The following is a 14,819-nucleotide window of genomic DNA, read 5'->3' on the forward strand; positions in this document are numbered from 1 at the left end:
GAACAAATTATCCATGAAAAATCTCTCCATCTGGGGAATGGAACCAGCATTTGTTTCCTAAAGGCAGAAAGGTCTCCCCCTAAGAGCATAGAATCTAGAAAGACCTCGAGACACCTGACTGTGAAAATGATGAATCATAATTTTAGACAGGAAGTTCTTGAAAGCAGCTAGGGGGAAAAGATTCATAAATTATTATTTAAATAATAACTATATTTTATATATTTTGAATGACTTTACTAAATTATTTTATCAGTGCAGTATTTTTAGAGTAAATACATAGGTCATTGATGAGCAGAAAGTGTTAGGGGTCCCTATAAAAAAGAAGAGGAGGCAGCTGTCCTGATCCAAGAACAATCGTTCTTCATCCCCAGTTATTTTCCACGATATGTACTCTCGTGGTTCTACTTGCCCAGCACACATATTGCAGAAATTCCTAGGAATGTCTGGGAAACAGAAACAAAACAAAACAAAACACAAGTTTTAAGATTTTAAGGAACAAAAGGAATGGAAAAACTAACAGTTTCTAACCAGTCAGGACACAGTCGAATCACATCAGAAACAGTAGCTCAGTGGTAAAACTCCCAGTTCTGTGCCATAAGTAAATGCTAATCTAATGCACATTTTCAGTCATTTTTCTGGGGATGAAACCATGGCCCACAGGGTTATTGAGGTTAAAACAAGCACGAGAAATATTCTCCATGGACATCCCTTCTACCTTCACAGGAAGGTAAACCATATATTTCAGAGACAAACAGAAGGAAGAGCCCAGCTGCCTATAGCACTTTGAGCTCCCCTACTAACTCCACCTGTGCCAATGAATCATGAAGTGTCCTCCAGTGACCTATGCCTCATTACAATGTTAAATTTCTGCCCTGGGAGAAGCTCAAGCTTTACAAACACACCACAGGAAACATTCACAGCTTGTCTCAGTACCCCTACACAACATTATACCCATCTTTACCTGGGATGAAAAAACTTCCCTTTGTGAATATTCATTCTAACCCTGAGTAATGGATCTTGCTCGCCCCCACTCTGGGAAACAAAGTTTTGGAAATTCTTCCCTTGATCTCCTTTTTATTGCAAATAAACTTTCTTTTTTGTGACAAAACCTAGTAGGTCCTCTCCTTGTACCTCACCAAGAAGCAAACTCACAGCAGTTCCCTGACACTTACTTGTATATACTGTATTTAATCCCTTAACTAGAAAACCTGGATTCTTCTTCTTACTCTCTACCTGTGCTTTTAGTTACATTAGTTGTGTATTAATAAGAAATTGCAGATAAATTGTAAGTAATGAATGTCATAACAATTATCTTCGATCAGTATTACTCTTTATACTAATGTTAGATATAAGTTAAAATGAAATAAAGGAACTAATTCACAATGTGTCTATTGTTAAAGGAGATATCATTTTATTATTTTTATATTAAACATCTATTTCATGAAAATTCTAGGTAGCTGAAGTTATATCCACGGTGAAATATTGAAATACCCAATATGTCTCTTAAAAACATCTGCACAGGTGTGCCTGGTTGGCTCAGTGTGTTAAGCCTCTGCCTTCAGCCCACGTCATAATCTCAGGGTCCTAGGATGGAGCTACACACCGAGCTCTCTGCTCAGTGGAGAGCCTGCTTCCCCCCACTCTCTGCCTGCCTCTCTGACTACTTGTGATCTCTCCCTCTCTGTGAAATAATTAATAATAATAATAATAATAACAATAATAAAAGCTGCACAATGAAAACAAGACTCACAGACTATTAACATATGAGACAGATCATGAACTTACTTCACACTATCTGGAAGTGAAAATAAATTAATAAATATCAGAAAAACTGACAGACATAATCCTGACAGTCTCACTCCCATGCTCAAACCATAAGACATGAGCATCATGGAAAGAGAAATCAGTTCCCAGAAAGTCTATTGGAGACAGAAGGGGAAGATGGAGGTGGCTTGAACCACCATCAGAGGGTTAAGTCCCTTGAGTGTGAACCCACAGGACAGCGATGGGGAGACACCATTCCTGGCTGCAGGATGGGCATCCAGGGCTAGCAGGAGGGAGACAGGAGGTATCAGATGCAGTGCTGTAGGCAGATGAGGTGAGAAATTCAGGAGGGGAGCCCCGAAATCACCATTATGTTGGGGAAAAAAGGGAAAGCAAACATTTAGTGTCTGCCAGACAAAGGGGAGTAGGAAAAAAACAAAAAGAGACATAGCCTACCTCCCACGACAAGTAAAGTAAAAATGTATGAGACAAAAATTTGAAGAAAATAAAAGGTCTAATTAGCACATAATATTATTTTTCATAACAAAAAAACAACACTGACTACCGCACATGAAGCGAGTATGGAGAGAGCACCTGGGTGGCTCCGTTTGTTGAGGAACTAACTTTAGGTTGGGTGATGATCCTGGAGTCCCTGGATTGAGTCTTGTGTCAGACTTCCTGCTAAGCGGGGAGTCTGCTTATCCCTCTGACACTTCACCCTCTCATGCTCTTTTCCTCTGTTTCTCTCTCTCTCTCTCTCTCAAAAAAATTTTTAAAAAATGGAGTATGGAGAAATTAAAAAAAAATTAAAAAGTGACAGATAGATAGATAACAAACAGTAAAAAAATAAAAATAAATACATAGAAACCCATAATTACTTTATAGACCACTATGGATAAATAATTATGTTATGTACAGCCTCTGTATTAAATATGGAACCATGGGGGACAAGATGGAGGGGAAGTAGGAGGAAGCGCTTTTTCAGCCTGTACCCCAAAGTGAGCTGATTACCTACCAAAGAACTCCGATCACTCATGAAATCAGCCTGAGATCAGAATTATACACGTCTGGATCTCTACAGGGGCAGAAGACACCAGTGGGCAGGTAAAGCGGAGTGGGAATGGTGGACTGATATTGGAAGATAAACAAAAGGGGGAGGGAGTCACCAGAGGCGCCCGGTTGGAAAGTAATACCCCCAATACGAGCAAGAGTGCCCTGCATCTGGGGACCAGCATTAACTTGGAGACTGGTTGAAAGCACTCCAAAGGAGCAAAGGATCGTGGGGGGAAATTGTGGGAATCAGGGTGGCTAGGGACAGGGGCTTAAGTCCCCGATCCCAGGACAGCCTCCCCGGCGCTGAGGCAGAGAGAGTACTGTGGAGAAACCAGCTCTTGGTCCCTAAGCCACCAGCACGCCCGAGAGTGCGTGGGTTCTAGCTCTTGTGAGGGGATGGGAGCCATGCCAGCCGGCAGAATGCGCGAGCCCTACCACAAAGCTTGAGATACGCGCGCATGTCCTTATTGCTCCCCTGAGTTACAAAGGACCGGCTGGCGCTCTTTGACCCGCGCAATTGTTTCAAAGCCTAAGCCCGCGCACCCCAAACTCTCCCCTGACAGAGGTGCACAAAAGCCCAGCCTGGTGCTTACGGACTTGCGTCCCGTTCTCAGTGCCTGAGACCTGCGAGCGACCCATAGCCGCCTCTGAAAGAGGTGCGCGCAAGCCGGGCACTCCCAGCCTGGGCCAGCGGCAAAATCTCAGTGTGCAATCGCTGCTTGGAACCTCTCTGACGGCCGGGAGCTCCCAGACAGCTGCCACTGCCTTGGCTTTGGGTATAAGCAAAAGATCCTGCGCCCCCAGGGTCTGCAACTTGGAACGTGCTCTGCCAGTGGCCAAGGGGGAACTTATTTAGGCTCTGCACCCAGACTGAGGCTTCTCTCTGAGAGGGAGATCAGGGTGCGGTTTGTTTTCCTCTAAAACTACAGAAACCATCAAAGGCAGTCAAGGTGAGAGAAAAAAAAAAAGTGAACAAGCATAGAAACCGCCAGAGAACAAAAGCCTGAAAAAAAACAGTTTCCTCAGAGCCCACCCCCTTGAGGGGGGCGGGAGGACTTAACTCGGGAAACAGCATTGACTGACAACCCACTTGGCAGGCCCCTCCCCCAGAAAACAAACCAAGAAAGAAAAAAAAAAATAGAGAGAGAGAGAGAAAAAAAAAAGGACTACAAGAGAACAACCACTACTTCATAGGAAAACTTGTATTGTTCACTCGTTCCCATTATTACGTTTTTTTTTTTTTTTAACACAGAGGCAATTTTTTTTAACCTATTTACCATCACAGCGAGCTTTACAGTACATCAAATTCCATAATACATTTCTAACCTGAACTTTTGGATACATAAACCTATGTTTTTCTTTTGCATTTTTATTTTTTGAATTCCTTTTTTTAAATTTTAGTTTAGTTTAGTCTAGTTTATTCCTTTTTATTTTTATCCTCTAATATTCATACAGAGTTAAACTTCAAAGTAATCCCCTTTCCCCAATCAATACTACACCTATAGGTAAACCAATTTTTAATCGCCTTTATCTTAGGAAAGTTGAGTCCTTTAACAAAGATACCAAGATACATCCAGGAAGAATCAAAACAACCTTCCTCGCACACACTGAGAATTTATAACCACTCTCCCATCTTCTTCCACTAGTGTTTCTGTGTTTTTTGTGTTTGTACTGATAGCATATAAATTTTACACTTGGGTTCTTTTTGACGAGGTTCTTTCTTTATTTGCATATATATATATATATATATATATATATATATATATATATATATATTTTTTTTTCTTGTCGTATACTTGTATCAGTATTTTATCTCTTTTTGTTTGTCTACTTCATAAATCTTACTTTGGGGCCCATCTGGGCTGAACCTTCTTTTTCATCTTTCCTTTCTTTCCTGTCTCTCACTCTTTCTTTCTTTCTTTCTTTCTATTTTTTGATTCCTTTCTTTTTTTTCGTTTTCTTTTTCTTTTCTTTTGTCTCTCATTTGGGTGGGGAATCCTGATTGCTCAGAAATGTTCCAGGATGCACCTTGACTGCACCACAGTTGATATATCCAGCTACATCTGTTCAGTCATCTCTCACCAAAATGACTAGAAGGAGGAATGCCCAACAGAAGAAAAATACAGAGGATGGACCTTCTGCAACAGAGCTAACGGCTATCAACATAGACAATATGTCAGAAAGAGAATTCAGGCTAACAATTATCCAGGCAATAGCTAGGTTGGAGAATGCCATGGATGACCAAACGGAACTGATTAGGGCCAAGCTGAAAGCAACCAGACAGGATGTTCACAATGTTAGGGCGGAGCTTAAGCTACCAGTGAGGAGGTTCACAATGCTTTCAATGAGTTCCAATCTAATCTAAACTCTCTCAAAGCTAGGGTAACTGAGACAGAAGATAGAATTAGTGATCTGTAAGACAAACAGATAGAGAGAAAGGATCAGGAGGAAGCCTGGAACAAACAGCTTAGAAACCACGAAAACACAATCATGGAAATAAATGATGCCATGAAGCATTCCAATGTCAGAATTATTGGAATCCCTGAAGGGGAGGAGAAAGAAAGAAGTCTAGAAGATATAGTGGAACAAGTCCTTCATGAAAATTATCCCAATCTCGCGAATGGAACCAGCGTTCATGTACTAGAGGCTGAACGGTCTCCACCCAAGATTATACATTCCAAAAAAAAAAAATCACGACACCTGATAGTCAAATTGAGGAATTATAATTGTAGGTATAATCTCTTGAAAGCTGCCAGGGTAAAGAGGCTCCTTACTTACAGAGGGAAGCCCGTCAGAATAACGTCAGACCTGTCCACAGAGACCTGGCAAGCCAGAAAAGGCTGGCAAGATATATTCAGGGCATTAAATGAGAAGAACATGCAACCAAGAATACTTTATCCAGCAAGAATGCTGGAATACTTTATTCCAGCAAGAAAGAATGCTTTATCCAGCATCCATTCAAAATGGATGGAGAGATAAAGAGTTTTCAAGACGGGCAAGGCTTAAAAGACTATGCAACCACCAAGCCGACACTGCAGGAAATATTAAGGGGGGTTCTATAAAAGAGTAAAAATCCCAAGAATAGCATTGAACAGACATATAGAGACAGTCTACAGAAAGAAAGACTTCAAAGGTAACTCGATGTCAATAAAAATGTATATATCAATAATCACTCTCAATGTGAATGGCCTAAATGCACCCATAAAATGGCACAGGGTTGCAGATTGGATAAAACGACAGGACCCATCCATATGTTGTCTACAAGGGACCCATTTTGAACCTAAAGATACACCCAGACTGAAAGTGAAAGGATGGAGAAGCATCTTTCATGCCAATGGGCCTCAAAAGAAGGCTGGGGTAGCGATTCTCATATCAGATAAATTAGACTTCAAACTAAAGACTGTAGTCAGAGATACAGAAGGACACTACATAATCCTTAAAGGGACTATCCACTCAGATGATCTAACAACTGTAAATATCTATGCTCCCAATATGGGAGCAGCCATTTACTTAAGAAAACTGTAAATCAGATAAAGAGTCATATTGATATGAATACACTAATAGTAGGAGATCTTAACACGCCTCTCTCAGAAATAGACAGATCATCGAAGCAGAAAATCAGTAAAGAAACAAGAGCATTGAATGACACATTGGAACAGATGGACCTCATAGATATATACAGAACATTCCACCCTAAAACAACAGAATATTCATTCTTCTCAAGTGCACATGGAACCTTCTCCAGAATAGACCACTTACTGGGTCACAAATCAGACTTAACTGATACCAAAAGACTGAGATTATTCCCTGCATATTCTCAGATCACAATGATTTGAAACGGGAGCTCAATCACAAGGAAAAGTTCAGAAGGAACTCAAACACCTGGAAGCTAAAGATCACCTTGCTTAGGAATGCTTTGATCAACCAGGAGATTAAAGAAGAACTGAAACAATTCATGGAAACCAATGAGAATGAAGACACTTCGGTCCAAAACCTATGGGATACAGCAAAGGCAGACCTAAGGGGGAAATACATAGCCATCCAAGCCTCCCTCAAAAAAATTGAAAAATCCAGAACACACTAGCTTTCTCTACATGTTAAAGAAGTCGAGAATCAACAACAAATCAAACCAACTCCACACATAAGAAGGGAAATCATCAAGATTAGAGCTGAGATCAGTGAGGTAGAAACCAGAGATACAGTAGAACGTATCAATGAAACTAGAAGCTGTTTTTTTGAAAGAATCAATAAGATCGATAAACCATTGGCCACACTAATGCAAAAGAAAAGAGAGAAAGCCTAAATTCATAAAATTATGAATGAAAAGGGAGATATTACAATGAATACCAAGGAAGTAGAAACAATAATCAGAAGTTATTATCAACAGTTATATGCCAATAAGCTTAGCAACCTAGATGAAATGGATGCATTCCTGGAAAACTATAAACTGGTAGTATAGTATAAACTACCAAAATTGAACCAGGAAGAAATCGACAACCTGAATAGACCGATATCTAATAATGAGATTGAAGCAGTGATCAAAAACCTCCCAAAAAACAAGAGCCCAGGACCTGAAGGATTCCCTGGGGAATTCTTCCAAACCTTCAAAGAAGAAATAACACCTATTCTCCTGAAGCTGTTTCAAAAAATTGAATCAGAAGGAAAACTTCCAAACTCTTTCTATGAAGCCAGCATTACCATGATCCCCAAACTAGGCAAAGACCCTACCAAAAAGGAGAATTTTAGACCAATATCACTGATGAATATGGATGCTAAGATTCTCAACAAGATCCTAGCCAACAGGATCCAACAACACATTAAAAAGATTATCCACCATGATCAGGTGGGATTCATCCCTGGGCTACAAGGATGGTTCAACATTCACAAATCAATCAATGTGATACAACAAATTAATAGGAGAAGAGAGAAGAACCACATGGTGGTTCAGATGCAGAAAAAGCATTTGACAAAATCCAGCATTCGTTCCTGATGAAAACGCTTCAAAGTATAGGGATAGAGGAACATTCCTGAACCTCATCAAATCTATCTATGAAAGACCCACAGCAAATACCATCCTCAATGGGAAAAAGCTTACAGCCTTCCCGTTGAGATCAGGGAGAAGACAAGGATGCCCACTTTCACCACTCTTGTTCAACATAGTATTAGAAGTCCTAACAACAGCAATCAGACAACAAAGAGAAATAAAAGGTATCCAAATTGGTAATGAAGAAGTCAAACTCTCTCTCTTCGCAGATGACATGATTCTTTATATGGAAAACCCAAAAGACTCCACCCCCCAACTACTAGAACTCATACAGCAACTCAGCAACGTGGCAGGATAGAAAGTCAATGTGCAGAAATCAGTGCTTTCTTATACACCAACAATGAAAATACAGAAAGGGAAATTAGAGAATCGATTCCATTTACTATAGCACCAAGAACCATAAGATACCTGGGAATAAACCTAACCAAAGAGGTAAAGGATCTGTACTCGAGGAACTACAGAACACTCATGAAAGAAATGGAAAAAGACACAAAAAGATGGAAGACCATTCCATGCTCTTGGCTTGGAATAATAAACATTGTTAAAATGTCTATACTGTCTAGAGCAATCTATACTTTTAATGCCATTCCGATCAAAATTCCACCAGTATTCTTCAAAGAGCTGGAGCAAATAATCCTAAAATTTGTATGGAATCAGAAGAGACCCCGAATCGCTAAGGAAATGTTGAAAAGCAAAAATAAAGCTGGGGGCATCACGTTACCTGATTTCAAGCTTTATTACAAAGCTATGATCACCAAGACAGCATGGTACTGGCATAAAAACAGACACAAAGACCAGTGGAACAGAGTAGAGAGCCCAGATATGGACCCTCAACTCTATGGTCAATTAATCTTCGACAAAACAAGAAAAAATATACAGTGGCAAAAAGACAGCCTCTTCAATAAATGGTGCTGGGAAAACTGGACAGCTATATGTAGAAGAATGAAACTCGACCATTCTCTTACATCGTACACAAAGATAAACTCAAAATGGATAAAAGACCTCAACGTGAGACAGGAATCCATCAGAATCCTAGAGGAGAACATAGGCAGTAGTCTCTTTGATATCAGCCACAGCAACTTCTTTCAAGGCAAAGGAAACAAAAGCGAAAATAAACTTTTGGGACTTCATCAAAATCAAAAGCTTCTGCACAGCAAAGGAAACAGGTAAAAAAAAACAAAGAGGGAACCCATGGAATGGGAGAAGATATTTGCAAATGACAGCACAGACAAAAGGTTGATATCCAGGAACTATAGTGAACTCCTCAAACTCAAAGCACACGAAACATGCAAACATATCAAAAAGTGGGCAGAAGATATGGACAGATACTTCTCCAATCAAGGCATACAAATGGCTATCAGACACATGAAAAAATGTTCATTATCATTAGCCTTCAGGAAGATTCAAATTAAAACCACATTGAGATATCACCTTACACCAGTTAGAATGGCCAAAATTAACAAAACAGGAAACAACACGTGTTGGAGAAAACGGAACCCTCTTACACTGTTGTTGGGAATGCAAGTTGGTGCAGCCTCTTTGGAGAACAGTGTGGAGATTCCTCAAGAAATTAAAAATAGAACTTCCCTATCACCCTGCAATTGCACTCGTGGGTATTTACCCCAAAGATACAGATGTCGTGAAAAGAAGGGCCATCTGTACCCCAATGTTTATAGCAGCAATGGCCAGGGTCGCCAAACTATGGAAAGAACCAAGATGCCCTTCAACGGACGAATGGATAAGGAAGATGTGGTCCATATACACTATGGAGTATTATGCCTCCACCAGAAAGGATGAATACCCTACTTTTGTAGCAACATGGACGGGACTGGAAGAGATTATGCTGAGTGAAGTAAGTCAAGCAGAGAGAGTCAATTATCATATGGTTTCACTTATTTGTGGAGCATAACAAATATCATGCAGGACAAGGGGTGTTAGAGAGGAGAAGGGAGTTGGGGTAAATTGGAAGGGGAGGTGAATCATGAGAGACTATGGACTCTGAAAAACAGTCTGAGGGGTTTGAAGTGGCGGGGGTGTGGGAGGTTGGGGTACCAGGTTGTGGGTATTATAGAGGGCACGGATTGCACAGAGCACTGGGTGTGGTGAAAAAATAATGAATACTGTTTTTCTGAAAATAAATAAATTGAAAAAATTAAAAAAAAAAAGAAATTCTCTTCTGCCAGACTGTTTTAATTAGACATTTTTTTATAATACAAAAAAAAAATAAATTTGGAACCATGAAGAAGCTTAGCATGGCCTCTGCACAAGCATGACTGCACAAAAGTAAAGGCTTTCCTATACTTACAGATGGTGGTGCTGATATAACAACAGCAATGCACTTTCTCCACATGACCTTTGAATGGAGCACTTATAATGGCATTGTAATTCAGGTGCTGTAAAATGTGTACAGTGGAGAACTCATTGCAGACAGAATGTAATTGGGGCCACAGAGGGCTGAGTGTAGTACGGGGACACTGGCCTGACTGCTGGTGGGTCTGGGATTTCTCTGTAGGCAATGGGAATGTGGTAAATTAGTTCAGAACAGAGGTTGTCCACCTCTGTAAATACATTAAAGACTACTGGATTGTGCACTTTGAGTCAACTTTATTCATGAAAATTATCTCAAGAGTTTTGTTTTGCTTCATTTTTACAAACAGTAGCAAGAAAAACAACATGAGGGAGAGTCACTGTCACTTTAGAACCTTCAGAGTTGTTCTGTGATCAGAGAGTCAGACCCTCAGACCCTGCACAGTCTCCCTGTGACCATGGGGAACAGGGGCAGATTTTTGACAAAGGTCTGCATGGGCCTGCAGCACTGTGTAATTGTTGATGCCTTTGTCCCAGGTTGAGCAGTAATAATTAGCTTCGTCTTCAGGCCACAGGTGTGAGATGATCAGAGAGGCTTTGTTCCCAGAGTGAGAGCCAGAGAATCGGTCTGGGATCCCTGAGGGCCTAGTGGTTCCAAGCATAACCGTTTTGGGGGCACCACCAGAAACCTGTTGGTACCAGCCCACATAATATGCTCCAACATTGTTGTCATTTCCAGCGCAGTTGAGTGTGACCTCCTGTCCCACAGACGCTGACAAGGAGGCTTCTTGTGTGAGGGAAGACTGTGCCCAGGATCCTGCAACAGAGCAGTGCAGACACACACAGGTCAGTCTCAAGTTATCACCCACCAGGTGTTCTCAAAAGGAAGAAGGAAATCCCCACCCATGTGTCCTCATAATCATTCCCTGTGCTTTTCACAGACAGACACCTGAGCAGAGAGTCAGGAGGGTGATGAAGAAAAGGCTCCAGGCCATGGTGGAGATGCCCCAGGCTCTTCTTCTGAACCCACAAGTGAGAGGCCTGCACAAAGCCTCTCTTATCCTCTCCCCTCCTGGAAGACCAGAAAGGAAACCTTTATGCAAATCACTCCCTCCCCTGGGGATCCTGGGCCTGAATGTGGGGACAGCAAAGTGTGGGGCAGGGCTGGGGAAGCTCTCCTGGGCCCCAGTGAGCACAGAGAAGATGGCACAAGGCAGGGCTCCAGGACGGGGTGCCCTGCTGAGGCTTCACCCCACCCCAGAGATCCAAAGGGAAAAGCCCACAGCACCCCTGCCATTTCAGTGTTCAGACTCCACTCTGACTGGGAGGGACAGCCCAGAGCTGAGTAGAGAGAGAGACACTCTGGATATCAACCTGCCTGACTCACCATCACCCCCACACAGAGGGAGGGACTTTTTATCAGCCAGGGGACTCCTTCCTGTATTGCAGGTGCCACCACACCTCAGTCTTCGGAGACATGGTCTTATCAGCATGAACTGACCTGTGCTCCTCCACCCTTTAGATAATTGTGTTTTGGGGGCCACTGGTAATTAAACCCTTAGGAAAGATGTATCCTGCACCCAGGGAGCAGAAATGCAGAGGACATGCACACCCCTTCCCAGGGTATATAGAGGAGACTGGGGGGTCAGCCAATATCTCCCTCATGTCAAGACACTTCCCAACCTAGCAGACCAGTCCCCATAACTCTCTGCTTTGGTCTGAGGGGACAAAGTTCATTAATACCAATTTTTCACTGAATTCTTCAAGGGGAGACCAGGAATTACAAAGAAGTGACATGTGGTTCATCCGTTGCTTTTCCCCTGAGAGGGCCCTTAGGAGATGGTCAACAACTCAGCCCTCTCAAGATGCTGCCAGGAACTCCCAGCACTGAGGGAAGACACCAGTGAATGGTTCTCCTGCACCAAACACAGGGCTTATCCAGATGTCACCATACATTTGTGGACATAGGGATGAGAGTTTCAAGGACATCACTTAGTCACATGATCCAGAAATTCCTGGTGTCCTAAGTCCTCTGTTTTCAGTATAAGCTGTATTTTAATTGTTCATCAGATCCCTCTCTAATATTTCATAGGTGCCAGACATAGTTCTACTCATGTTGTAAATATTAACACAAATGTTTTCCCCAATGATATTATCTAATGCATTCTGCACTGACAATGGCAGATAAATATATCTATCCAACAACTCAGTTAACATAGGACTGTACGTCTTGTTCCTACAAAAGCTTAATGTTTCCCTTTGACCTTCACATAAAACATTTGATCATTGTCTTTCATAATGAATCATATGAAAACGCAACATGTGTCCATGATCTTCACAATTTTGTTTGCTCCTTGAAGCAGTAAGTATCTGGAGCTTGCTGATACTTAGTTGGTGATAAGTAAAAAAAAAAAAAAAAAAAAAAAAATTCAAATAAGAAAATAAATCTCACAAAAAAAGGAAAAATACAGAATTTCACTTTCTTTACCTTATTAGTAAAACATGTATCTTGTCACCCATTTGGACCATAATCACCCATCCAAATTTTGAACCACATCCATGTGTGTCATCCTTGATACATCCTTATAACACACATACAGCCTGCATATAATTCCTAAATCCCATGCTCTCCACAGCAAAAATAACGTTAAATCTATACATTCAATGCAATTCTTATGAGAATGCCATTTACTTTTCTCATAGAAATAGAAAATAAATATCCTGAATTTTGTATAAAGACAGAAAAACCTCAAATTGCCGAAACAATCTTGACACAGGAAAAACAAAGATGGAGGCATCATACTTCTTGATTTCAAATTATATTGCAAAGCTGTAGAAATGAAAAGAGCATGGCATTGGCCCAGAAAGAGACATATAAATTGATGCCACAGAATAGAAAGTCTGGGAAGAAATCTAAGTTCCCCTTGACTACAAAGGAGGACATGGACTGTGAACAGGGCTTTGGGAGGTCTGGAGGGGAACTGACATGAATTCTGGAGGCGATTTGGATAGAAACATGCATACATCATATGACAGATGCTGCACATGAGATCCTTGTGCTCTCACTGGCATTTTCAGGCACACTTTGGGAGACAAAGCTGGCATGACTGGACACGCTGCAATGGGTACATTGATACCTATGCCATGGTGGGCACAGTGCATACACACAGTCAATCTGGGGTGAGAAGCACAGCCCAAAGAATGTTCTCACCTGTCAGGCTATATCTTCCAAGAGTCCCCATCAATGCTGCCCTCTCCTCTCTGGTGCTTCCTGCATTGGCGTGTGCTCCTGGAACCTTGGTTCCTCTGCTATATCCAGGTTACCCATCTCTCTCTTGGGTGCAGTTACTACTTGGGATGATGAAAAAGTTCTAAAAATGGCTAGTTTTGAGGTTTCCACAACATTGAGAGTATACTTAATATCTCTGAATTGCACAATAAAGAATGATTAGAATATTAAATTTTTGGTTAAGCTTACTTTCATAAGTAAACTGTTCCACTAACGAAAATGGAGGTGGCTTCACCCCTAGGGAAAGCACTGGGAGGAAGCAGCTTCTGAGATAACACACATGTCCCTGTTCAGGGGATTCTGCCAGGACAGAGAGGGTGGGTCCTGCCTCCAGGCCAAGACTTTTGGGTGAAGGTCCTCACTAAACAGCTATGTAAGGCCCACAGGGCAGTCCCACAGCACCCCCTGCTGGACGCAGGGAACAAACTTCAGCTTGACTCAAAACCCGAAGAGTCCTGCTGGTCTGTATCACACCAGGTCCCTGTCCATCTTCACACATCCATGGTCTGGTTCACAGAGAGTTATATCTCTTGTGCATGAAAGCGATGGGTTCCAAATACTCTCACATCAATTTATTTGTGGTTGAATCTACCATTTGTACCTATTTTATTTGTTGTGCCAATGGCAAATCAATGAAGCCCAATGAATTCTAAGATTAGCAGCAGTGAAGGTCACATTAGGCCACATTCTAATAGAGTTTTTTTTTTTAAATTTTATTTGTTTATTTGACAGACAGAGATCACAAGTAGGCAGAAAGGCAGGCAGAGAGAGGAGGAAGCAGGATCCCTCAAATGTGATCAAATTATGCATCAGCCAGACTTTGGGCTGGAGGTCCAAGGACCATCCATTGAGATGAATGGTCTGTTCAGGTGATGCATTTATCCCAAATATGTCATCCCCTACTAATTCAAATCCCCACTACCTCAGACCCCTCCTCTGGACTCTCTGGGCTCAGAGAGGTACCATAAGTGACCATCTGTAATTTCCCAGCACCATGCATGCCCTTGTCAGTGTCTTGTGAGTAAAGAGAATTTCCATACTGGCTACTTCATAAGGAGCTAAAGGGTCATGAAAACCCTCAAATGTGATCAAAGTTGCTTTGACGTGCCCATCTCCATGTGCTAGGTGTCTCCCATGTTCATCTGGATTAGGAGCATCCTTGGAATAATGGAGGTCAGCAAAGCAAAAGGGGAGACCAAGGAGCAGGGTGAGCATGGGCTGTTACACCTTTGTCTACAAGGAGCATGTGTCTCCTCTGATTATATTTTGTGGCCAAAGTAAGACAGCAGGTGAAGATAAACCACAAAGGGACAAGAGTTTATAATTGGTCACAGAAAAGTAATACTCATAAGGAGCAGCCAT

General features: G+C 41.6%; 1 protein-coding gene and 1 non-coding gene across 2 annotated transcripts in view; one reads left to right on the forward strand and one right to left on the reverse strand.

Annotated features, from left to right (window-relative positions):
* The window catches only part of LOC116571638 (immunoglobulin lambda-1 light chain-like), a 1,139,351-nt gene extending 1,128,127 nt beyond the window's left edge, over positions 1-11,224 (reverse strand). Inside the window, exons 1-2 of the mRNA XM_032309742.1 lie at positions 11,118-11,224; positions 10,686-10,985 (exon numbers count right to left, since the gene is read on the reverse strand). Of these exons, the coding sequence (XP_032165633.1) occupies positions 10,686-10,985; positions 11,118-11,163 (346 nt within the window). The 5' untranslated portion in view covers positions 11,164-11,224. The remainder of the gene's footprint in view (positions 1-10,685; positions 10,986-11,117) is intronic.
* Positions 10,064-10,165, forward strand: LOC116572552. Its single transcript, XR_004278403.1, has one exon. It is a non-coding gene; the product is annotated as a U6 spliceosomal RNA (small nuclear RNA).
* Positions 11,225-14,819: the final 3,595 nt, after the last annotated feature.

This window comes from Mustela erminea, chromosome 13 (genome assembly GCF_009829155.1).
Source record: "Mustela erminea isolate mMusErm1 chromosome 13, mMusErm1.Pri, whole genome shotgun sequence".
Taxonomy (NCBI): domain Eukaryota; kingdom Metazoa; phylum Chordata; class Mammalia; order Carnivora; family Mustelidae; genus Mustela; species Mustela erminea.